General features: G+C 33.1%; 5 protein-coding genes and 1 non-coding gene across 7 annotated transcripts; 2 read left to right on the top strand and 4 right to left on the bottom strand.

The window, feature by feature from the left end:
• Window positions 1-77: 77 nt before the first annotated feature.
• On the bottom strand, window positions 78-3029 carry LOC101220808 (ureide permease 1-like). Its single transcript, XM_031885070.1, has 7 exons — window positions 2664-3029; window positions 1978-2116; window positions 1663-1834; window positions 1402-1433; window positions 1201-1301; window positions 597-971; window positions 78-504 (listed from the first exon to the last, which is right to left on the bottom strand). The coding sequence occupies exons 1-7, from the start codon at window positions 2898-2900 to the stop codon at window positions 328-330; spliced, it is 1233 nt and encodes a 410-aa protein (XP_031740930.1). The 5' UTR covers window positions 2901-3029; the 3' UTR covers window positions 78-327.
• A 1878-nt stretch (window positions 3030-4907) lies between these two features.
• On the bottom strand, window positions 4908-6749 carry LOC101212531 (PLASMODESMATA CALLOSE-BINDING PROTEIN 3). The gene is made up of 4 exons (XM_004135100.3): window positions 6441-6749; window positions 6116-6358; window positions 5982-6018; window positions 4908-5548 (listed from the first exon to the last, which is right to left on the bottom strand). Exons 1-4 carry the CDS (start codon window positions 6490-6492, stop codon window positions 5311-5313), a joined length of 570 nt encoding a protein of 189 aa, XP_004135148.1. The 5' UTR covers window positions 6493-6749; the 3' UTR covers window positions 4908-5310.
• Window positions 6750-10084: 3335 nt separating this feature from the next.
• On the bottom strand, window positions 10085-14303 carry LOC101221040 (triose phosphate/phosphate translocator, chloroplastic). The gene is made up of 12 exons (XM_004135389.3): window positions 13772-14303; window positions 13293-13364; window positions 12993-13058; window positions 12804-12882; window positions 12593-12713; window positions 12216-12311; window positions 11974-12086; window positions 11816-11893; window positions 11507-11623; window positions 11087-11186; window positions 10807-10907; window positions 10085-10655 (listed from the first exon to the last, which is right to left on the bottom strand). Exons 1-12 carry the CDS (start codon window positions 14062-14064, stop codon window positions 10629-10631), a joined length of 1263 nt encoding a protein of 420 aa, XP_004135437.2. The 5' UTR covers window positions 14065-14303; the 3' UTR covers window positions 10085-10628.
• A 1434-nt stretch (window positions 14304-15737) lies between these two features.
• On the top strand, window positions 15738-17883 carry LOC101212766. 2 transcript variants are annotated; one of them, XM_004135101.3, is made up of 5 exons: window positions 15740-16040; window positions 16159-16231; window positions 17001-17052; window positions 17173-17242; window positions 17599-17883. In XM_004135101.3, exons 1-5 carry the CDS (start codon window positions 15942-15944, stop codon window positions 17683-17685), a joined length of 381 nt encoding a protein of 126 aa, XP_004135149.1. In that variant the 5' UTR covers window positions 15740-15941; the 3' UTR covers window positions 17686-17883. The 2 variants fall into 2 exon arrangements, with proteins under 2 accessions (XP_031741942.1, XP_004135149.1); XM_031886082.1 differs by lacking the exon at window positions 17599-17883 and having other exon boundaries at window positions 15738-16040; window positions 17173-17482.
• A 1681-nt stretch (window positions 17884-19564) lies between these two features.
• On the bottom strand, window positions 19565-22338 carry LOC101221275 (14-3-3-like protein GF14 iota). The gene is made up of 7 exons (XM_004135390.3): window positions 22178-22338; window positions 21145-21451; window positions 20930-21017; window positions 20720-20829; window positions 20494-20642; window positions 20058-20128; window positions 19565-19930 (listed from the first exon to the last, which is right to left on the bottom strand). Exons 1-7 carry the CDS (start codon window positions 22251-22253, stop codon window positions 19922-19924), a joined length of 810 nt encoding a protein of 269 aa, XP_004135438.2. The 5' UTR covers window positions 22254-22338; the 3' UTR covers window positions 19565-19921.
• A 733-nt stretch (window positions 22339-23071) lies between these two features.
• On the top strand, window positions 23072-23144 carry TRNAA-UGC. The gene has a single exon. It is a non-coding gene; the product is annotated as a tRNA-Ala (tRNA).
• Window positions 23145-24175: the final 1031 nt, after the last annotated feature.

Raw genomic sequence — 24175 nt, 5'->3', positions numbered from 1 at the left:
CAAAACCAATGATCTCGAAGTCGTCTGTTTCGCCATTGTTTTGAGCTCAAAATCTCAACATCTGTCCACCTTAAACATGAATTTCAATTTTGCATTTATTGACTTTATTGGATGTATTCTAAAATTCAGAAACCAAATAAACTTAGTCTAGGGACTAAAGTTGTAATTTAAACATAAGAGTATTTATGAGGTTTACTTTTGAACAAAATCTTTGAACGTTATACTCTAAATACATTTTGGAAGAACGTAATACAATGAAAGTACAAGGAACAATAACTACGCAGAGCAGCCGCTAGAAGCTATCAATATGATTTCCTTCCAACTGGCTCAAAATGTTGCAATCCTAGTCTGATGCCGACGACCTCCGGATGAAGCCATTAGGACACAAACTGCCACTGTAAACATGAACAAGGTGATGACAAGTAGAGTGTACGTTTTCCTTGATGATTTATGGTACTCTCCAAACAGAACAATCCCCCAAAACGTGCTCACGAGTGGAAGTCCCTGAAACAATCGGATTTGAGATTGAAACGAGCTATCAATATGGATTTGACATGGGATTGGATTCAATCACAAAGAGGTGAAGAAATTGTGACCTGAACAGAAGCTGACGCTGCATATCCAGCTGCTTGACCGCCCATAAACTCCAAACCATTGCCAAACCCACACAAGAATCCAGCCAACAAGGCCCATCCTCTACCATTCCAGTCCTTCAGATATGCCTTTATTGTTGACTTGGGCAAATTAAGCATAGGGTGGTAAAGGAAGACAACATTGAGAATGACAGCTATGAAAAAACAAGAGACCGAAAGGTAGAAAAATGCGGTATAGACGGTCAAATGTGGGACATCATCATCTAGAGTGTGCCATTGATCGTTTGTGGCCAAATTGAATGCTGGTGAGAAGAGAGAAATGGAAACAGCAGAAAAGAAAGTTAAGCACAATCCAATTAGTGTGCTCTTACCAAACACCTGCAAGTATGTGCCATTTATAGCCACTGAGTACATCCAACTTTGTACGAATAAAAGAGAAAGTGAACCAATGGCCTAAAAGGCCCACTTCATTTGCTTTTGCTTTGCTATGCAACATCATACAATATTAAGTACAATACATTTAGGATTGTTAAATACTTGGGCCAAAAGATACTAGAGGGAATGTGGATCTTATAATAATATATGCAATGATATTTGTATTACAGACCTTGATGGATCTTCTATTTTCAAGCTGAACAAGAAAGTCAGCAGTTCCAGCCTTTGCCTTCCGCGAAGAGTAAGCAGCACTTTCCAGGTTCGTTGATTCGACTATACAAGTCAAATTTTAAAACAAAAAAGTTCAACAGTTCTATCACTTGCAAAGGATGAATGGAATGATAGTGGTAGATCATAGCTCTCGAAGATTTACCCATGTTTGAAATTAGAGAGATTTTGGTTTCACTGTCAAAAATGGATTCGGAACATAACATTAAAACATGACTTCAGTGGCATTAAAAAAAAAGTTTTGAAGACACAAAATGCATGTAAGCAAAATCGAATAACCGAAATCACAAAATTGGATTCAAGTGGCTATCCAGGAAAATTATGTGATTATGGACATTATTACATCAACTAAACAAGAAAATGTCTTCCAAAACAGGAGTCATAAAAAAATAGAACAAGAACATACTTTGGCTCTTCAAAATTAGCGGGTGAACTTTTCAACTTTAGATCGTTATCGGCCATGTTGGATGAGTGAACAATAGAGCCAAGAAATGCAGCAATCAAGAAGCAAGCAACCCCAGGGAAAAGAATCTCGGCTTTATTAATCTTGTCATCAAGAAAGTAGTTCACAGTCGTGCCTTTTACCACCCCCCCACAAAAAAAAGGGTGAATCATTAAACTTCATATACGTGTTGAATAACAAAGCAATAACTTATGGGTTAATTTCTTACACTAAAAGACATAAAGAGAGTAAGAGGTAGAAAGGACCAGAGATAGAGACCTATAACTACCACTATACTACAAGAAATCACTTTTGTCACAGATAAACCAACAAATGCCCAAGCATATTGTGCCAACAGATTTCCGATACTCAGTGTCACGCCACCAGCCATTGCAAACATAACAGAAGGTAAGTTATCCTGAATAAAATAACTTAGAAGATTAGATACCGTTTACAACACGACTTAACAAGAACGCATAACTCATTACCAAAAAATCTACAGCCAAATTGTTCATACACCTAAAATATAATTGGAGATTGCAACATAAAAAGATTGAAAGGAACATCGACATCTTGCACAGAAAAAGTTAAATTTTTAAAGAATTCATAAGATAACATGTAGTCATGAAGTTCAACCAAAATGAAGGACGTACGATATGATTAGAAGCAATGCAACCAACTTTAGTTTACATGAGAAGAAAGTATTAATGGCTACAAATTATACTAGCCCACAAAATTTCACCATTTCTTTACAACTCTAACTGTACAAATGGCTTCATATACATCTTACAAACAACATCAAGTAAAATGGGATCACATTTTTCTTCCTTCAGTACGCATCTCAAATCAGAATATCCTAACACAAAAGAACAGATGACAGATCGAATGAACATGTTTTATAAGTCTAAACCAAACCAACCCAATTAAGTTGAATGACATTTCAAGAGAAAGTAAATGAAATCAACCTGAAAAAGCTGTTGGATAAAATTTGGACTGTCTTGCGAGCTATTTCCCATCTCACCAAGTGTTAGAGCAAAAACAACCGCAGCTAAAAAACTTGTTATAGAGTAATCAAGGTAAGTATGCTGAGGAAGACGCCCCCGCCGTTCGAGAAGTGTCAATAGAGCAGGGAAGGTTCCAAGAAAAAAGAGCGAAAACATCATACATGCTATTGCACCTGCTTTACTCTCCACCATATACATCTTTCAAGTAAACAAATGAAGAAATACCAAAGAAATTCTGCAGAGAATGTTGATATTAATCGGTACAATTGTTTTCCTTAACATGTAAGATGAGAAAAAACCCAAGAGCGGTGGAATTATTTTTCTAGCTTTTGTTATGTTTGAAAAAGTTATTATATTTTGATTCCAAATAGAAAAGAAAGTAAAGAAAAAAAAAAAAAAACTCTTTATTCGTTTCAAATAAATAAATTGAATAATTGAATGTTTCTTTCCTCATCACATCCAACTTTTCATATATATACACACTTAATGACAAAATCTCACTAAAGACAAAAGGCCACTACTATTTTACCATTAAGTATAAATATTTTCATTTTTTTTGGGAGGAGTCGTAAATTTAGCTATTAATAATTAAATATATAGTAATATTTTTAAAAAATTATAAATATAGAAAAATTTTGTCAAATTCTTTCAATGATATAAGTCTATTATTGGTAGGCCATGTTGTAAATATTAGTCTATCATTGATATACCATGCAAATGTATAGATGATAAAGTCTATAATTTTGCTATATTTGCAATTTTGTTAAAATGTTGCTATATTTTTAATTAATAATCCTAAAATGATCGACAATTATAATTATTTTTTTTTACAATTCTTAAAAGAAAACTCCAAGAGAACCAAGCCATAATTAGAGTAGTAAGTAGGGATGTTAATGAAAAGGTAACCCAACCGATTAGAGTTATCCAACCCAAATCGGTTGGGTTAGAAAAATTGAGAACAACAAAAGAAAGTTGAATCGGGTAGTCACATTTTGCAAGTAAGGGGTCGGATTGATCAAGACTTAAAATTTGAGTGTGTAACATAAATATACGTCACATTGCATTTGAATGATAATTTGTTCAATTATCATATTTAAAAACTATAAGAAATTTCAACCAGCAATTCAAGTCGAATTTTTTGAGTTGGATTGAATTATTACACTATTACAACATTTTGTGCGAACTCGAATACTTTGGATTAGTTCGTAATTTTCCTCCAAATCGATTTATGTACCATTGGGACAAAAAAAAATGTGTGTGAATTTTCCGATTTTAAAAAGAGGAAAAAGGAAAGTGCATAAAATCAACAAAGGCAAGGCACGAGGGCAAAAGAGGAATTCAAAAAATGAACATAAATAAATAATCGTAAAAGAGGAAGATGATTAACATTAATTAAATTTTAACGTATTTTGCTCACTTTTTAATTTTTTACAAATGTTAAAATATTTAATTACGTATGAATAAATAAAAGATATAAATATATAAACATTCAATCGTGCTCCATTATAACTCTACTTTATAACAACAAACACTCCACATTGTTCAATTTGGACAACTTTATTATTACTATCTAAAAAGTAATATCTCATAGTCATATAAACGAAGTTGTTGTCCATTAAAATAACCATAATTATACTTATTTTATAAACTCTAATTGATGTGTGACAAATGTTGCTATTTACCAACCATATGTTATTTATATAGACGACAAAAAATGTGAAACTTTCCTACTTCCATTCTATGTGATTTTGACCACATAAATGACAAAAGTAGAACCAAATGAAATAATATACATATATAGTTGCTACTATTTATAATAATAATTAATACCAAAAATGTCATTTTAATTTCTAAAGTTTGGAATTAATTTTCATTTAATCTCTGTATTTTAAAATGTTACACATTTAAATAAAATGGAAACCAAACCAATATGTTGAGACCTATAAACCAAGGGGTTGGTTTGGAGCATTAACTAGAAGGTTAGTGGTAGAGGTGAGTTTGTTGTGCAATCAATGATTGGGACACCAAAACCTTATTCGTCAATGTATTTATTATTTACACTCATTGTTTATTTTCTTTGCTACAATGTTGAGTTACTCGAGAATGGTAAAAAATTGATAAATTGAGCAATTGAGCAAAATTTATTTTAAAAAGAAGCTCATTTTTCTACTAGTAATTTTGTAATAATAAATATTCAAATAGTTATTAAATGCATCATTCCAAATGGATGGAAAGTAAAGATTAATGAAAGTGAATGGAGGAGAATGTTACAACAACACAAAATTAGAAATTAAATAAACTCTAGCAAATATACAACAACACCATCCCCTCCCCAAAAAATCATTCATCAAAGATTCCACTCCTTCCTTCTTCTTCCTCCATTCATCCATTCATCAAAAAAGGAATCATCAAACATCCTCTCCATTTTTTTTTTCTTTTTCTTTAATGGAATAACATTAGAAATAACAAAAAATTAACAAGAAAAAAACCCTAGTGGGGTTTGCCTCTAGATTCTTCCTTCCACATCCAATTGTCAAAAGTAACCCCCTACATATGTGGCAAGATCTCAACCATTCATCGAGATCCACCATCCGATCCTCCATCTTCATCATCCCCAGAGAAACAATACGGAAAGCCACAGACTTAGCCCCACTGCCAAAAGCAAGTTCCTATTTTCATTGAAACCCACGCCGCCGCTACCGTCGTTGAATCCGCTCCCGCTCCCACTCGGGCTGATTCCGTTACCGAACACCGTCGGTGTCATTCCTGGATTCGTCGTCGACGGCGTCCCTGGTGTCATCGTCGGCGTAGTTCCACCACCGTTCGTCGGCGATGTTCCCGCATTGCTTAAATATAAGCAAAAATAAACACCAGTGAGACAAGAAAGATAAATAATTGTAATACAAGCACGATTTAAACTTAAGTTCAACAGCAAACGACGTGTCGATAACAGGTGGAAAGGGAATCGAGAGATCTGATGAACAAGACGACAACAAGCCAGAGTTGACAAGGAAAAAAATATAATCATCATGGACAGCTCACGGTACCACAAGGGAGTGGTTCAAGCCAGTAAGTTCATTTGAAGTTCACTAGATCTAATAATTACACCACCACCTAATTTTATTATTCTAAAATGGAAAATCAAAACCCAGACGGCGGCATTGAAACGCAAACCCATCACCGACAAATCTCTGATGTTAGTCAAAAATGGCGACATTGAAATTAAGCCAAATCTAATTAAATATGAAAGCTACAGCGACATAAAGCTTAGAAAAGTACCTGGGGCTAGAAGGATAGACGCAACCAGAAGGCGCAGCTGCAAAAAAAAAAAAAAAAAACCCACAATGAAGAAAGATAAATCCAGTGAAATAGAGGATAAGAAACAATAGTGAAGACAGAGGAAAACATCTTACAGGCAGTGAGGGTAACGCTGGGCGTGGCGGCACCGTTGAAGTCACAGCTTCCTTGGACTTGCCCTTTTCGCTGGAAATAACTGTTGACAGCGTAATTGCAGTGATCTTTAACAGTGTTGGGCTGAAAACAAGCGCCACTGGAGAGGATTGAAGAACAGTCAGCTCCAGCTCCACAGGCGTAGTCCAGTGCCTTTTGAAGGGCTGATTGGCCAACCCCATCTCTACACAAACAATAGTTCGCATCTGAAAATGGAGAAACCCAAAATTAACAAAAACCCCATAAAGGAAAATCTCAAGAAAAAGCCCGGGAGAAACTGAAACTTACAAGATCGACCAGTCAGCGCAAGAAAAAACACAAAGAACACAAAAACAGCCATGAATGGAATGAGCACTCAAGCTCAAAGCCTTGAAAACCCCAAAGAAGAAAGCTCAGATTTCACTGGAGTGAAAGAAAGTGAGAGGTACACAAGAGAGAATGGTGAAGAAAGAAGTTCGGAGTATTTTTGTTGACAGAAATTAAAGATCGTTAGAAAGGAAGGGACATTATTATATACGAGCACGAGTAGGCTAAGTTTTAGGCTTTTTTTTATTTTACTTATTTAACGCAATTCATTTGAAGTGAATTAAATATGAAAGATATATAAAGTTTGTATGTGGTGTGGGAAAATGAGCTGAATAGAAAGCTTTATGTGTTGTATTTGACCGTTTGTGTAAAATTCCCTCAAACGGTCTTAAACCCACCGTGGGTTATCACAACCTAACCACACGTTCACTTAACCAAACCAGATGGTTAAGACTGGGTAGGTTTGGTGCTTGCTGCTGCTGCTGCTGCCGCCTTTGGTCCTACGCTCACCAGCGGGTGTCACCACCACCCTCTTCCTTCACTCACATGTCTATGTCACGTACTTTTCTATTTTACTGTATTCTTTATTTGTAAATTTTGTGGTTGAAATGCTTGGATTAATTAAATATAATTGCATAAAAGTTGTTAATTACACTGTAATTTTATTTTTAATCATCAAGAAAATTGTGGTTTTGCAATCAAATCTCTTTCCAATTATAAATTTATCATTTCGAAGGAAATGATGAAAACTATCTGAGTCATTCACGTTGGGCAGTGCAACAACAGGTTGGTTACTTTTATAAAATAAAATACATTTGGTGTACCAACAGAAAGAAAAAAAAAAGAAAAACTTCAAAATACTAATTTTAAAGATAAAATATCATTTTTAACTTAAAAAAATAAAATACCATATTGGTGATTGGTTCTAAATATCTACTTTTAATCAACAATATAATTTTTTTTTATCTAAACCTTATTAGACTATAATACTAATTTTCTTAAAAAAATGTAACGTTGGAAATTCGAATTCCTCCTCCTAAGATTTATTGTACTGTATTTTGTTGGTCATGTATCAAACAATTTTTAGAGAAAATTTATTTTACTTTTTCTCAATTTTGACACGTGTCTCATAAATAGTTATGCATATTTAAAAAAGAATATAATGTTTATCGTAACAATATTTTTAAATATAATAAAATAAACTAAAATATTTATCAATATCACCGTACAAAATGCATACCAGTGTCTGTCAATGTTTATTATTGATATAATTTGAAATTTTGTTGTACTTTGTTTAATTTGTCCTGGTTTAGAATTTCCTTTTATTATCGTGTATAGAAAAACACCATTTTCATAAAAAAAAAAAAAAAAGCTAATAACACTTAAAAACATCACATTATCGTTTCTAATATTTAACTATTTATTTCCATAATTTTGTTTTTTAATTATTTTTTTAAAGTTAAATAACATATACTCAACTTTATAAATATTTAAAAATTTAAAAGTTAACTAACAATTAAATATTGCAAGGCAACATCAGTTTAAGTGCAGTTGAACAAATAAGACACCTTATTTTTAACGACATTGATCATATAATCTAATTTTACATTTTTTTTTTAATTTTTAAAAATGACCCAACAAGTCGAATTATTCAAACATGATTCGGCAGATAAGACATGAATTAGAATTACGTAATTTTCTTCATACTGGATGTTATATTTTTAATAAGTAGACGCGAACGAGAAGAAGATGATAATGTAACCATCTAAAGCTTTTAAAGTTCACTATCAAAGTTATGATTTGGATGCTTCCAAAAGGTAAGAAGTAGCTTTCATTCCTACTTAGGATTGTTAATGAGTATAAGAGAATAGATTCATACATAAAAGAGCTAAGAATTTCATCTTTAATAAATGTTTTGTTTCTTTTTAGATATAAATGAAAGTGTGGAGAGGTAAAAAGGGGGAAACATTCTTTGAATTCGCATGGATGCTTTTTAGGTCACTTTGTTTGATCAAAGTTTAAAGCGTTTGAATTATGTTTCCCCACTTTAATGCCTTGAAAAGTTTATGATTAGACCCAAAATAATAACAATATGCTAAATGGTCTAATTTTTTATATAACTTCAAATTTGAAAATATGGCAAGTCTTATCGATTTTAATTTTCTAGTTTGAGTTTTGTTTAAATTTAATCACTTATTTCACTTCGGTCTCTAATGCAAAGTTATGTTAAAAAAAGATACTGTCTTATTATCAATGTTAAAAATTTACATTGTAATTATTAATATAGAAGGTAATTATCAATTGCATGGAGACTCGTCTCGTAATCGTAATATTTATGTGATTGTGCTACTTTTTGTTGTTACTGTTGTGCTCGTGCTTAACCTAGAGATATTATTGGTTTGCTTTAGTGGAGTTTTCTTTTCTCTTTTTTTTCCTTTTTCCATTTGTATTTTTGTCTTTGCTGGTTCTGTGTGATGTTTTTGAGTTGGGGTGCTCCTTTGGACGTTAACTAGCAAGTTGTGTGCTTTGTTTTGTTTCTTGACATGCACTTGGGGATTTCCTTATCATCTAATATATTCACCTTGAAAAAACAAAGAAAATTAAAGCGAAATTTTGAAAATTGTTAGAACTCAATGACACGGGTGCGCAACTTTTTATACAGATCCTATTCAAATAGGTTGATAAATACAAAAGATAAATTTTGCTTTACAATAATCAAATTGAAACAAAACTCAGACGTTGAAAAAAAAAAACAAGCGAATATTAAAATTTAGAGGTTCTAGAAAGTTCCTCTTTATTTTTTCTGACAAATTTTATAGTCTCTTTTTAACCCTTTGTTTTGTGATACAAACAAAAGCCATCGGCTCGGCTTTAAAGTGATTTCTACGGTCCCATTCTACGCCCTTTGGTTGATGCCTTGGGCCCCTTTAATATATATAAAATTCATGATAATTTACCTTATATTATACTATGATTTTATTTATTTATTTATCTTTGGAGTATGTGGGGAAAAAAAAGAAAAGTAAAAGTACTTTATAGAAATAGTTTCTAACATCATGATAAAAATGTTAAATTAGCCTAAAGTGTGCATAAATTGGTGCAACTACAATTTGATTATATATATCGTATATCTATTTTCTTTTGGCATGTAAAATATACTATTTAAACTTTATACAAAAACCATTAAATTACTAATAATTTTAAAGCACAGAATTTATAGTTTGTAGGTTATGAATGTGCAATTGTGATTTGGTTAAGGATTATAAGGATGTTGGTAAATTCGAAATTATAAAGATGGGATTAATTGGCTGCAGTGACTTTCAATAAATCTCTACAAATTAAAGCTTAAGATAGAAAAAAACTACTGTGTAGTGAGTAAAATACAATTTTGCTCATAACATGAAAATGTCTAAAACAAATTGATTTTTTAAAAAAGAACAAGAGGATTTCTGTATGCCTTTATGAAATGGGGTCTACTCAATTATTAGATTCCATATAAATGCCTCAAGTTATATGTTTGGTTGTGAAATATAAATCAACCAAGTGAGTGATGGGTGAAACTATAACAGCAGTCCCAAGCCTACAACTTCATAGCATAAACTTTATCAATTACTACACATCCAAAGTTAAACTTCAATCTCACTGATTTATGTATTTGTCGGTTTGAATTCTGAAATTTTGATCCAGTACAACAGCAACAAGAAATAGGATTTCACCGACATGTCGGGTTCAATTCGATAATGTATGTCGTCCGTAGACAGTGATTTTCTTGATACAAAACATGATCTAGATTTGTAACGATTTAGATATCATTAATGATTCGAAATCGAGTTAATAAGACAGAGAGGATTTGTTGTTTGGAAATTTCAAGCATGTGCTAAGATGTTGAATGAATCAGGACCATGGATTTATTCCTACACTCATATGATTAAGCTGTATGGGAATCATCCAGCAAATTCTAATTGGAGATACCCTTAAAAACATGTTCAATAACTTCAATAAAGCCTGGATAAATTCGTAGTTACCATCTCTTTTTTTCCATTCTCTGGAGTCTGTTAATTTGTGGGTGTACAGAAGACTCCTCTGGTGAGTGATCAAGCAACCAACTCGGGTGAATTCTCCAGCCTCGTTTATAAACAGTGTCTATCTACGGTGGATTGTGCTGAACTTTTATGATGATGGAATTTTTGCAGCTCTCTGAAGTCATGGGAAAAGTACATGGTTGGAGCATATATTAGTAGAACATAAAGAACGAATATAGAAAGAGAATCTATGAATTAAACAGATTAGCCAAAAACATGGGAGTTTGAAGTAGTTGGATGTTATCTTAAAAAGCATAAAAGCTAACCCGTTTTTGCTCCTCCAAGTTTGCTTTAATCAAGGAGTAGATGGCGACACCGGCAATTGCTATAGCAGTACCGATTCCAGTTTGAGTTGAGATCTTGTTGCCTGCAAAAGTATGAAACAATTTGGACAGGAATGATTAAACATCTTGTTGAGAATAAATAACTTAGATAAATTGATATTTTGGAACAACAAATAGATGTTGCAACTTGAAATTGCAGAGACAAACATGGTTTTCGTAACAGTTGCAATTATTTATGTAAAGTTAATAACAGGAAGCATACCGAAAACAACAATGGAGAATCCAATCACGAAAACTCGCTTCAATACGTTTCCTACAGCATGCGTTAATGGTGCAACACGTTCGAGAGTGTTAGCGGCAAGCTGGAAACAAAGTAAAGTTCTGATGTAATTGAAGAAATCGTAAAAGAAATGGGAAAAGCAAATAAAATGAGGTAACAAATGTTATGAGCTCATCTAAGCCTCCTAACGAAATCAAATGCTTTTCATACGAAAGCATCCAATAGTGATGGACCTTCTAAGAAGCATTAAACAAAGAATGCATCGGTTCTTGTTGTTGCAAGCCAAATAAAGTAATTCATGAATCATGATAAACCCAATTCAAAGAATGGAAAGAACAACTACTGGTGGTCGTCTTTGTCCAAACTCCAAACAAGATTAAAAGAAATCATGTTGACAGATACCTGATTGTATAAATGATAAAACATGCCGATCCAGAAAAGATCAGACAGGAACTTATGTAAACCCACTTTGGCAATGGCATCCTTAAAACCATGCTGCAGCAATTGCGGTCCCTCAATCTGAAAGCAAACTCAATGGTGTCACGTTATTTATGAAAGCAGCTCATGAAAGTGTTGGGAATGACCTCATACCAATAGAGATGGATATTATTCTTCACTTCTGTATCTATAATTTTTCATTTTATAGCCAATGTGGAACTTTGATAATACTTCCAACAAAAAAAAAAACGGTTCATCAATCAGCGCACTAACCATTACTGCGGGAGGAATGCAAAACAAAAGAGCAATTATTGAGGTGTATGCATACACGTTTGTACTGTCCATTCCTGTCTGCAAGAAAGAAAGTTTATCTCAAACAAATACAAGAAGAAAATGGTAAAACTGTGTAAGTTCCATTTCCTACTTCTTACCATGGCTTTCTTCGAATATATACTTCTATAGGTAAATGCAATGTTTGAAATCATTGCACTAACAAAGCCGATCCAATTGAAAGAAAGTTCCGTTAGTGATGCCATTGACACACCTATAATACATATTATTGCATGATTAGAGAAAAAAACATTGAAGAAGGTAACAAAATAAAGGTGGATGTTGTTTAGGAAAATTGTGAGACAGATCAAGTGAAGATGGAGACAGGATGTTGTTGAGTTACCTAGAACAACAGGTGCTAGAGAAAGCCACAAGCTGAAGGGAATTTGATGTCCCAAAATGAATTGAGAAGCAGCAGCGTTAAAGAATGGCTCCAGAGCTGAAGAAGGAAGTGTGCAAAGAAAATTAAAATCTTCGTCGGAGGGAAAACCGAAGAGGGACGTAAAACAATCAAGAAATCATTGAAGGCAACAAACTCCAAATATCACATTCTCGTTTTCAACGAGATAGATATGCAACAATAAAATTGAACGAATAAATCTAGCATAGTGTTTCCCACTTCTGATATGTTTCCATTAAGGAAAATACACATAAATGTTGATCGAATGATAACGAATGAATATCAGTTGCAAAACGAATGGGATGCAAAGGACTCAGTACCTTTAATGGTGTGAGTGAAGGACACAGCAACAGCTGCAAACGAAACATTTGACATCACATGTCCAAGTGCATGACATAGCGAAACTGGAGTCAATAATAGCAAGAGGTCCTTATCGATCGGCTAATAACAAGGATAACTGTATTAGAATAAATAATACACAAAAATTTACCGCTGTAATAGAGTACATAAAGGGAGAATTTGAAAACTTACGGCACGTTTTGGCAGACCTACAGCCCAAGAAACGAGACAGTATACAACTCCAACAAGAAGATGTATGACAGAGACAAAGCTACAAAACAGGGATGCAAAAAACGAATAAAATGGGTGCAAATCTAGAGCTTCAGACGAAGAAAAGTGGATGCAGTCAGCAATTGATAGTAATTGATCGAAGTAACTTACTATGGATATGGAAAATAATTGTAAACTTTTTTGTTGAGTATGTTGAAAATAACATTTAAAAAGTACCTGCATGAAAAATCAAGATTTCACATGATAAAAATTAGATACACTTCATTGATAGAAGATTGATGATAAAACAGCAAGAAGGTTAGTAACTTCTAATGGTCAAACTTGGTCTATCTTATTATACTTTTTATATAGAAAGATTTGTCTAAGTAAATATATCCATCAAGTATAGAATCAAATGTAACGGCATAATTGAGTTTGGTTTAGAGGCAGAATGGCAAAGAAACTTCATACCACATAAAGAAGTAGAACCCAGTAATAAGTGCTGGAAATCTTGCACCAAAGCTCTCCGAAGAGCTAGTCAACCTGATTTTGTAGACATTTATCAATTAAAAATCAAAAGAGATAAACATTTTTCACTAGCTCTGTTTTGAATGTACATTCAAGTAAATTAATCAGATTGGTTTAACTTTTTTCTAAGTGAATACAAACGTCAAAATAAACATTTCTCGTAAGAAATGTAAACTCATACGACTAAAAGAAAAAATGCATGCACATGATCACTGAAATCTCCAAAAACAGAAAGAAACAACTCACCTATTTAGTTACTTTTGCCCAACTAGTTTGAACGAAGAGTTTAATTCATGAAAGTAAAATTTTAAGGTCAAAAGTAACATAACTGTTCACTGTTTGAAGCTAACACCACTTATAACGAAATTTTAAAAAATTGAGCTATAATATAACAAAGAAGTTAAAGATCGTAGGAATCAAACCCATCGGAAGCTCCATCAGCATCAGCTGCAGCCGCCTTCACCACCGGCAAACGAACAACACTTCGAGACTTTAAAGGTTGTCTAGAACTTAAAAGGCCAATAGCCTTGTGAGATAGTTCCACCGACGGCGAAACAGTTGGATTCTCCGTCAACGGGGAGCTCAAAGGCGAAGCAAGTGATCGACGTTTGAGAACAAAAGAGTTGGCGGGAAATGTTCTATTGGGAAACAAGCGAAAGGAAGGTAACCGATGTGAATGAATTGGAGAGTGAATAATGTTTGAGATGGAAGCCATGGGAAAAGGCAAAAAGAATGAAGCCCCAAAAACAGAGGAATGAAAGGAAAAGAGGCAGAATCCGGGAGAGTTGAAGAAAGTGGAAATTTCTGATTACGGGTTGAGGTAAAATTCAGAGAGGAGAGGGTTTGTTTGTGGGTTGAGAGTGAACTGAAAATGGAAAGAAGGATGAGAGGAGATGGAATCCATGGAAGTTGTTGAGTGTTTTCCCTCTAAAATATGATATTTGACTTTTTGGTGCCATTAGAAGCCGATGGTTCATAATGGAAATTCGAAGAATCTTTCTTTTGAAATTGAGAACATAATCATATAATATTCCCTCATCAATTATGTTATGTACCAAATTTTATTTTATTTCTAAATGTTATATTCTTTTTTAATACATAAGAAAAAGGCAAATTTTTATACGTAACCAGAAAAAACTATTCAATTACTTATAATATATATATATATATAAATCAATTCAAATATAAATAATTAAATTGATTTTGTAAATAGTTTCAATATACTTCCTTCCATCGTAATATTAATTATAGATATCGATGATACCTATTTCGAATAATAATAACAATAATATACTTTTTATTGTCTTTTACTATCAACCATGTCTCATACATACTTTAACAGTTGAAACTGTCATTATTATTCTTTTATTTTATTTGGAGAACATTCAACATTGAAGCATGCCCAAGTGATGTAATGCAACATGTAGTAAGTTGGTCCAAAAAGTAAAATATTTTCTCCAAATTGACTTCTGTTAGAATTTTATTATTTTGGGGTTGTTGCTTCATCATTAATCATTACATAGTAGAATATGTATATGTGTGTGGGTGGGAAATGATAAATAAGAGGGGGCCAAGTTGTGGTCAAAAGGAGGAATATTTAATTATCATTTTAAGGCAATTTTATAAAAATAGAAATATAGTTGGTGGGACTGATTTGTTAAGAGCTAAAGGTCAAGGACACGTGCTCTCACATTCTCAATTTTTATATTTTAATATTGATTTTGAATTGTTAAATTATAAAATATATTAAATAATACTCTATTGTTACTAAATTTTGCCTATAAATAGTGGTTATGTCCTCTTTTAAAATAGTAGGGTTTTGGGTTTGAATTTTGTCAAAATTTTTTAATATTTGGTATAATTTTTATTTTAGTTTTTTTTTCACTATGCATGCATTTTTTTCTTTATAAATCTTTTAAAATGTTTTAATAAATATATAGATGTTTGTAAGAACAAATATGATTGTTTTAAAAATATAAAAGTTGATAAATTATTAATAGTGTGTAACAAAACAAAATTCATTATCGAGAAGATATTTTCTTTTTACAATTTCCTTAGAAACTAACCACTAGTCAATAAATCAACGAATTTTTTCTCATTAAAAAAATAGGTATTTTGGGTATAAAGTTGTCAAAAATAGAAAAATTAAGTATAGTAAATATAATAAATGTTATAGACAAAAAGACCTAAATCTACTAGTAAATTTTACAAATGTATTAAAGTATTGGGTTAATATTGTAATATTGGCTATCTTAATTAAAGACAAAAAAAAAAAGTGTGCAAGGAATTATAAGCCGAACCTAAGAGAAGAAGCCCACAATCTTGAATATGGAGTGTATTGGGCCGGCCCATATTAAGCCGAAAAGCAACTGAAAACACATTCCATCGACGGTCGTCATCATCGTTTCCGTTCCCGCGGATGAAACAGCCAAAACCCTAACCAGAAATCACGGGGAAAAAATCAATTACAAAATTCGGTTTCAATCTGGAGGGAAAACACAGAGAAGAGGAAGAAAGGAAATCGAAACTAAAAAAATTCCTCAAAGCATTGCCACTCATCACAGATAATCGTTTGTGGTTGGCAGTTTATTGATGGAAAGCGGCGGCAAAGGGAGAGAGGAAGAACAAGACGGCATTTCTGTACACTCTCCATGTAAAGCTCCACCCTCCTCCGCATCCTCTCTCCCCAAGGTCTCTCTCTCTCTCTCTCTCTCTCTTCTTCTTCTTCTTATTCGGACATTGTTTTATAACTGCAGGAATTTGAATTTTTTGTTGTTGTTGTTTGTGTGTGTGTGTGTGTTATGGATAGGAGCATCCCCAGATTGAATTGGAACTCAAACTCTTGCAAGCTCTTGAAATCTATCCGCTAGTCAAACTACAAGGCAAGTTTGCTTTAACACCAGTGATTTTTCATTGAATATAATATGAAAATTCGAGTACTTCATCAGTTTTCGAGTCCGTTCATCCTCAGCATCGACGTTGTGGAATCATGTTTGTGTATTCAATGGTAATAGTTTAAAACTAATTCACAAACCAGACTTTGAGTGATTTTAATAAAATAGCTAAAAAAAACTTAAAACTTATAAAACAAAAATCTCTACCCAAGAGTTAAAAGGGTCTTTAACCACAACTCAATAACATCAGATAATGGTCAACTTTGTTACTGTTATTATTATTTTGTGTTGTCTGATGAAAATTGGTATGAAGGAATAAAAATCATGACTGAGGTATTAGATAACATGAAGTTTCATTTTGAGACTAATTCACAATGAATGACAACGTGGGATTTTCAACCTGAGACAGCTGAAAGAATGGTTGAGAAACGACAGGAAGAGAGTATTAAGTGAATTAAATTTATCTTCCTGGAGTGTGAGTCTGTTTTTCATTGGAGGCTTTTACCTATTAAGACTAGGGAGAAAATGCTGTGAGTTGAATATGCTATTATCGACATAATCACATTATCTTATAACCATTCTTGAGAATTAAAGCAGTGAATTTTTTTCCATATTGGGTACTCGTTCTTAGACTTGAAAGGAAAGGAAATACACTTTTATGTATTGCTCACGATTTTAAGTGATTGCATCTTGTTTATCAGTCTTTCTTTTCCCTTCTACAAATGACCTTACAATCTTATCATTACTTTTCATGCAGGGATACATCGCCATTTTGTTCTCTTTGGGTTGATGGAATTTCTGCGAAGAAGGTTCTCTCTTTCCCATGTCCCACATTTTACATATTTTATTGAGCTATGATGATTAAATCCAGTGGCATCTACAATTGCTTTTGTGTAATATTTTATTGGTTTACCATTTTCTTGTAACAGCTTTGATCGTCAGTTCTCTTCTGATGAGGTTCTGCAGTTATTGGATCGTTTCTATAACCTGGAGATGCTGGTAAAACAAATCACTAATGCCTCTTCCCCCCCCCCCCCCCCCCCCCCCCCATTTCTTTCTTTAGCTGCTGGCTTCATTTTATTTGAAAAGGAAGATAACCTAAAGAGCGTAGATAGATATGGACCAGAAAATTCTCTAGTCTTGTAGTCACACTTTTTGGAACAAAAATCTATTGGTTCCTGATAATCTTATCTGGAGGGCCATGATTATGGATTTATGACATGTTCTGGTACATACTAAGTAGGCTCTGATTTTACATCTAACCTGATAGGCAATGGTACATAGTAAGTATTCAAATTTACATTTGTTGTGTATTTTCTAATATTGCTTCCTTTTGGACATCACGCTGTATTCAGAAGCCAGATGATGAGGAAATGGAAATTCTGAATCACGAGGAAGATTTTTGCTTACCACAAACCTTCTTCGTCAAAGAAGAGTCTTAAGGCAAATTGCTCATATGGATGAGTATATTTAATTTAGCACTGCCTGGCATACGATAGTTTATTATCACCCTTTATTTAAGGTAGGGTCGTTCTCTTTTTGTTTTGTAAATGTCAATATAGAATCTTTGCTGGTTAATATTAGTTCAAAATCTCTCTTTACAAGGATGAATTCTTTAGTGTCTATACATGAGTTAATCATAGTAATATTTGTATTTGTGCTGCTGATGCCAACGAAAAACCATTAGGACCAAATCCATTTGTTTTCATCAAGACTTTACTCAACCATCTTGCAACTAAAGCAGAAAGCCCTTTAAGCCACTCCTTACTTTGCCTTATAAGAAGTAGCTGGAGAAGATAAATCCATGAAATTTAGATCTGGGCTCCCTTTAGAAGGCACGAAAAGATTTAAGAGATAAGAGAAGTAAGGGTACTCATCAGAAAGACTAATCCAATTCGTAGTGACTTATTGGAAAATACAACATTTTTGTTGTACGACCCAACAATCACGAACTTGTTTTTAAGAATTCTAACTTTCTTTAAAATTGTTCACTTTTCACTCTTGGAGCTCAAGATTGGTATTACTCAATCTCCTCATAAAGTTCTAACCCTTCCCTTTGAAAACCTTCCATTTATTCTTGGACACGTGGTATTGGAGAAAGGATCCTTTCGAACCATGGAGATAATTTTCATATTTTTTAAGTATTTGCCTCCTAAGTTAATACTATAATCTTTTTATAGAAGAATATTTACACCATTCTTAAATAAAACTCTTATGTCATTATCGTGTGAAACTGCCGCTTAAACCTCAATTGTATTCCACTTCTCTCTTTTCTTTGTTTTTTTCTTCTTAGTTTCTTCTTTTTCAGTATTTTTTTTTTCATTTTCTTTTTTTTTTTTTGTACAGTTTCTTTACAATTCTACTCCTTCAATTTTTACCTTCTTTGTTGAGTATTTGAGCATCTAGCGTGCAACAACCTAAAATAATCATTTATTCAAACCCAAGGAATAAGTTGCATTAAAATCTCCAACGAAATTCCAAAGATTACTTGACCTAGAATGGGCCCTCTAATTGTAACACTTGGTCTCTCTTGTTATACCTTTTAAGGGTAGGGTAGTACACTCTTGTGAGTCTCTGACCCACTCCACTCCATTACCTTAGAACGCACAAAATAATTTAACCTCCTACTCTACCTAACCTATTCTATATATCTAATTGCTACATAAAATATTGACCCACAATGTAGTAGCGACGTTAAAAAGCATACCACAATATTATTAATGATTTAAACTTATTTTACCTTTATTTAGCATTAATGTTTCCTAATTCGTTTATTCATATACATGTTCATTGGTCTCTTATTAAATTTTAAAATGCTTCTTTTTCACTTAATTCGAGAATGAAAATAAGTAACAATGTCATGTTATCAATTTGGGCTTGACACCAGCTTATTGGGCATTAACGAAAGTATCTCACTTTTACACTTGAGATTAAAAATTAAATCCAAACTTTGCAACCATAATATTTTCCTAATTCCTAGAAGAGTACTCAAATGTGTCTTCAACCTTGAAGATAAAGGTAAAATAATTAGATATCATTTAGTTAGAACAATAGAGGTAATCAAATGGCATTATAAACATACAATTCCAAATAGCATCCATCAACAAAAGAAAAATCCAAAGAGTAGACATTTAAATCTCTAATGCAATGCAGCACATAGTTGAGGTTTACTTAAAAGAGAGAACATAAAGAAAAGATGGTCCTCTCTCAATAATAGAGAATTATTTTGAGAATATAACATGTCTCGGCACTGTTACCTCAATAACAGACAATAATGAAACCGTATGGTCAAAGCTCCATGTGCAAGCAATTCCACATCAATACCATAAAGAAGTTGTGCCGTAAAGACCAACCAACCCACCATCAATACCATAAAGATGTCATTCATTTTGCCCAAATTCGAAGGTAGTTTACATTAAAAAAGAAGAAGAAGAAGCAACGAAGGGGGATGAACTAAGGAAATGACAAATTTAATGCTTTAAAAGTTCAGCCCAATGCCGTGAGAAGGTAGACGTGGGGAAAGAAATATTCAATAAATGGATCTAGTTAATCTTTTTTTCTGATTTTTTGTGGAACCAAAAAGAAAGCTGATATCATCGTCTATTACACCATACCATAGTGAGTAAATGTGATGTCTAATCCAATCGTTGTGTTTGAGGGGTAATCTCATTTTTACCATTAATGCTTCTGCACAACAATATGTAGATTGTGAGTATTTGATAAACTAAAGTATGAATTACTGGCCAACATCTATCTATCTTTGTACATTCCACCAAAAAGCTTCTGAAAAACATGAAACACGAAATAAAATTACCTCAGGGGCTAGGGCTGGTGCTGGTGCTGGTGCTGCAGGTTTCGAATCCTCACCTTTGACGTTATCTTCACCTACATAAGATCATTCCAGAGTAACTACATGTCTTAAAGAACATAAAATCAAAATACTTCATCAGACAGGGAGAATAATTTCGGGATTTGATGATTGGAAGTGACTGAAAGTATGAATTTTGGTTTCATTTTTTAGGGTGGATGGCCAGAGGAAGGCTGATTATTGTTCATATAGAAAGAGTGATAAATATTTGTAGAAGTTATAAAAGAAATAAGCCCACAGATGTTCTTAGTCCCTCTCTTCGTATGAAAATGGGTTAGACAGAGAGCAGTGGTGAGGAGGTGCCGATGCACCAAAAAAGGTAGGCATTTTTCAGATTTTTTTACAAAACTACATCTATATATAGCAATTAACTACAATATACCTCCATCTTCTGGTAAATCAGATGTCCAGAGAGTGAGGTTATCTCTCAGCAACTGCATTATGAGGGTACTGTCCTTGTATGATTCCTCACTCAAAGTATCCAACTCAGCAATTGCCTCGTCAAAAGCTTGTTTAGCTAGGTGGCAAGCCCTATACGAATTAGAACAAGTTAGTCAAATAACCATTGGAGTGGAAGTACGGTACTTCCAGAAATAAACTACTTTTACCTTTCAGGGGAATTCATAATCTCATAGTAGAAGACAGAAAAGTTGAGAGCAAGGCCAAGACGGATTGGGTGGGTCGATGGGAGTTCGGTATTTGCGGTGCTCGCAGCAGTCTATTGTGAATTTGATAAAGGGAGCATGGAGGAAGTAAGATAGCGAATAAAAATCAAATTATTCAGTTATGGTCAAAGAAACATTGAGAAGAAAATATGCCTCATATCCCTTCAATGACTGGTCAGCTGCCTCCTTTCTTTCTTGATCTGTTTTGAATTCAGCAAGATATCGGTAATAATCACCTTTCCTAGAATCATCCATGCCATAATATAGTAGGTTAGAGATACCATCTCAAATAATTTCTAGTGGCATTATTTGAAATGTTCAGCATTGTGACCATGCTATGAACAATTGAAGACTCCCAGAGAACTCACATCTTGTAGTAAAAAACCGATGCTTCGGAAGAGGTTGAAGAAGGGATGAGGTGCTTGTCAATAATAGTCAGAATATCGATACAGATCTTGGAAAGCTCCTCCTCTACCTTCTGACGGTAACTCTTAATGAGTTTAACATTATTCTCATTGCTTTTGGACTCTTCCTTCTGTTCGATTGAGGACATGATGCGCCAAGAAGCTCGCCTAGCACCTATAACATTTTTGTATCCAACAGAAAGCAAGTTTCTCTCTTCCACTGTTAGCTCAACATCTAGTTTAGCCACTTTCTTCATACACTCCACCATTTCTGTAATATTACCATACAAAATATATATATATATATATATATATATATATATATATATATATATATATATATATATATAAAATAAACTTAATTGCAAAGCTCATTTACACGAATTGATAAAAACATAAACAGCTTCCTCCATCAGATGAAATCATGCAGATGACTTATATTGCTTTTTGAATTACAAAATGACATTAATTACGAGATGATCTGAAATGTTTACGACCGGAGGAACATAAATAAAATAAAAACTAGAAGTAAATTCCAATTCCAAACTAAAAAGAAAAAGATAAAAGGGAAATTAAACAGTTTACAACGATCCAACAATTCACATCAAGTCTCCTCAAGCCCATCAATGCCATCCGTCATCTCGATTCAAATATATCATCAAAACAAACAACAATTCAATTCCTATAATCCTATCTCATTGTTCTCTAAGAATCAACAACACGAATTCCAATCGATTACCTCATTATACAGATTTCTATACCATCCATTAAATCACAAGTACATCCAATCCAATCTAACATCTAATCGCACAACGAAACACCGCCATTTTCACACATATACAACAGCAGTTCCACCACGTCAACAAAAATACTATACAATCGATGCACTCAACAACATTTCCAAGGTACATTGCAAAAGTTGAGGTGGAAACCAAAATGCAAGATATAACAACAACAACAACAAGAATAAAAAAAATACAAGGAAGGCCGTACGTACCATCGTAGCGTTCGGCCTGTTCAGCAAGCTTGGCCATGTAGACCTGCGTCTCTCTTTCCCTCTCGGCAGACGACATCGTAGAGAACTCACCGGAGAGACGAGAATTGAAGGAAGAAATGTGAAAAAGCGAGGGAGTGAAAAAGGAGTAGAGATTTGTTGAAATTTATGTATATAGAAAAGTAGAAGTTGACGCCAGGGGTAAAGATGGAGCAAGTTGAGGGAAAATGGAGATTGGATCTGGACCGTTCGTTTAGGGGTAAAGTGGGAATTTGAGAAGTTATAAAAGCGCGCAAATCGTGTTTGGGCTGTTGTAACTTGTATGGGTTTTAAAACGACGTCGTTTTCATTAATAGTTGGATTTGTTCAAAATGTGCGAAAGGTTGGAGGGTTCCTTTCGTCTTCTTTTGTGTACTTTCGGTGATGCCATTTTATTTTCTTATACAGTATACTTCAACAGTATGGGTATAAATAATTCAGAATTACTTTATCTTATTCTATCATTAAATGTTTAAATGAAATCTTTTGGTGCCTTCCTGCTTTTCAAAGACAATTCTCACACTTGGTTGATAGTACAAAGCATATACTTCAGCTAACCCCTCTAAATTATATACCTAGTGATGTTATTTATAGCACCCAATGTCTAAAACATGACGAGATAACTAGCACTTTTTTTTTTAAGTAAAATGATATTGACCTTGAATCAATCAATCAATCCAAACATCGACACTCTACCTTCCTCCTTTGAGAACATGTGATCGATCCTTAGAGCTAGAATTTTTTGTACAAATGACTTATAATTTTCAATATTTGATATCATAAAGACACTTGTAAATAGGTCATTCGTATAGAAATATCTCTAAACTTAGATATTAACATGTTAATAGTAGACAAAAAGGGGATGTAGCTCAAATGGTAGAGCGCTCGCTTTGCATGCGAGAGGTACAGGGTTCGATCCCCTGCATCTCCAAAATTTAGTTACATTTTTTTGTATTATCATTATTCATATTAGTCGGTACTTATAATCTAATAATCAATTAATTAATCAACACGTGGGAAGAATGTGAGTGATTATTAATTAATTGAAACGTGGAGACAGCGTGGGAAGAAAATGTGAATGAATGTATGTATGTATGTTTGTTTTATTGCTATTACCAATATGTTAGTTTGGTGTTATTTTATAAATTTCTTCTTACTGAAGTTAATTTTAAAATGTATCAATTACGATCTGTTTTTCTTTTCTTTTAATATTATCTTCACTATCATCTTTCTTTTTAGACTATTAAATATCATTTCTTTAAGCTGCATGGAATATTCTTGTTAAAGCAATCTATAAGTTTGTTTTTTTATAGATACACCTTTTTCTTTTTTAATTCAACAATTTTTAATTTAACAATTACACATAGTTGCTTTATGAGGGAAAGAAAAGCTCAACTAGGGGTGGGCATAGAGTTAGTAATAGAATTTCAATCTTATTTAAATAATTGATGACAAGAAAAATTACATACATTAAGAACAAAGTTGGAATAGTCTTAACACCATCATTATCAAGTCTTATCTAAAGTTCTTCAATTTGAAAATAGCAACATGAAATCAGAGTTTCAAATTGGAAAAGAGAGATGTAACTTTCTATACTTTTGAAACTAAATAAATACATTTATGAAAATTTGCAGACTAGATTTATAATTTATACAAAAAAAAAAAGAAAGAAAAAAAGATGATATGTTAATAGATCTAAAAGTTTTTCAAAAGAAAATGATCTTGAAAATAGACTTAACTTCGTAAGTTGACAGGGTACACAATTTTTTATTTTTTTTTAACTTCTCATTGAATTGAATTCTACAAATTAAGATCTGTTCAGTAGATTTTTTTAAAAAAGTTACATCTATTTTATCTTTCTTTTCTTAGCTACAAGAGTTACTTAACCGAATTTCAAAAAAGAAAATAAAAACAAGTATTTAAGATTCAAATTTTAGCTTGATTTTTTTAAAACAAGGATAA

Source organism: Cucumis sativus, chromosome 5, assembly GCF_000004075.3.
Source record: "Cucumis sativus cultivar 9930 chromosome 5, Cucumber_9930_V3, whole genome shotgun sequence".
NCBI lineage: Eukaryota > Viridiplantae > Streptophyta > Magnoliopsida > Cucurbitales > Cucurbitaceae > Cucumis > Cucumis sativus.
The sequence above is the reverse complement of the archived record's forward strand: the minus strand, read 5'-3'. Positions and strand labels throughout refer to the sequence as shown.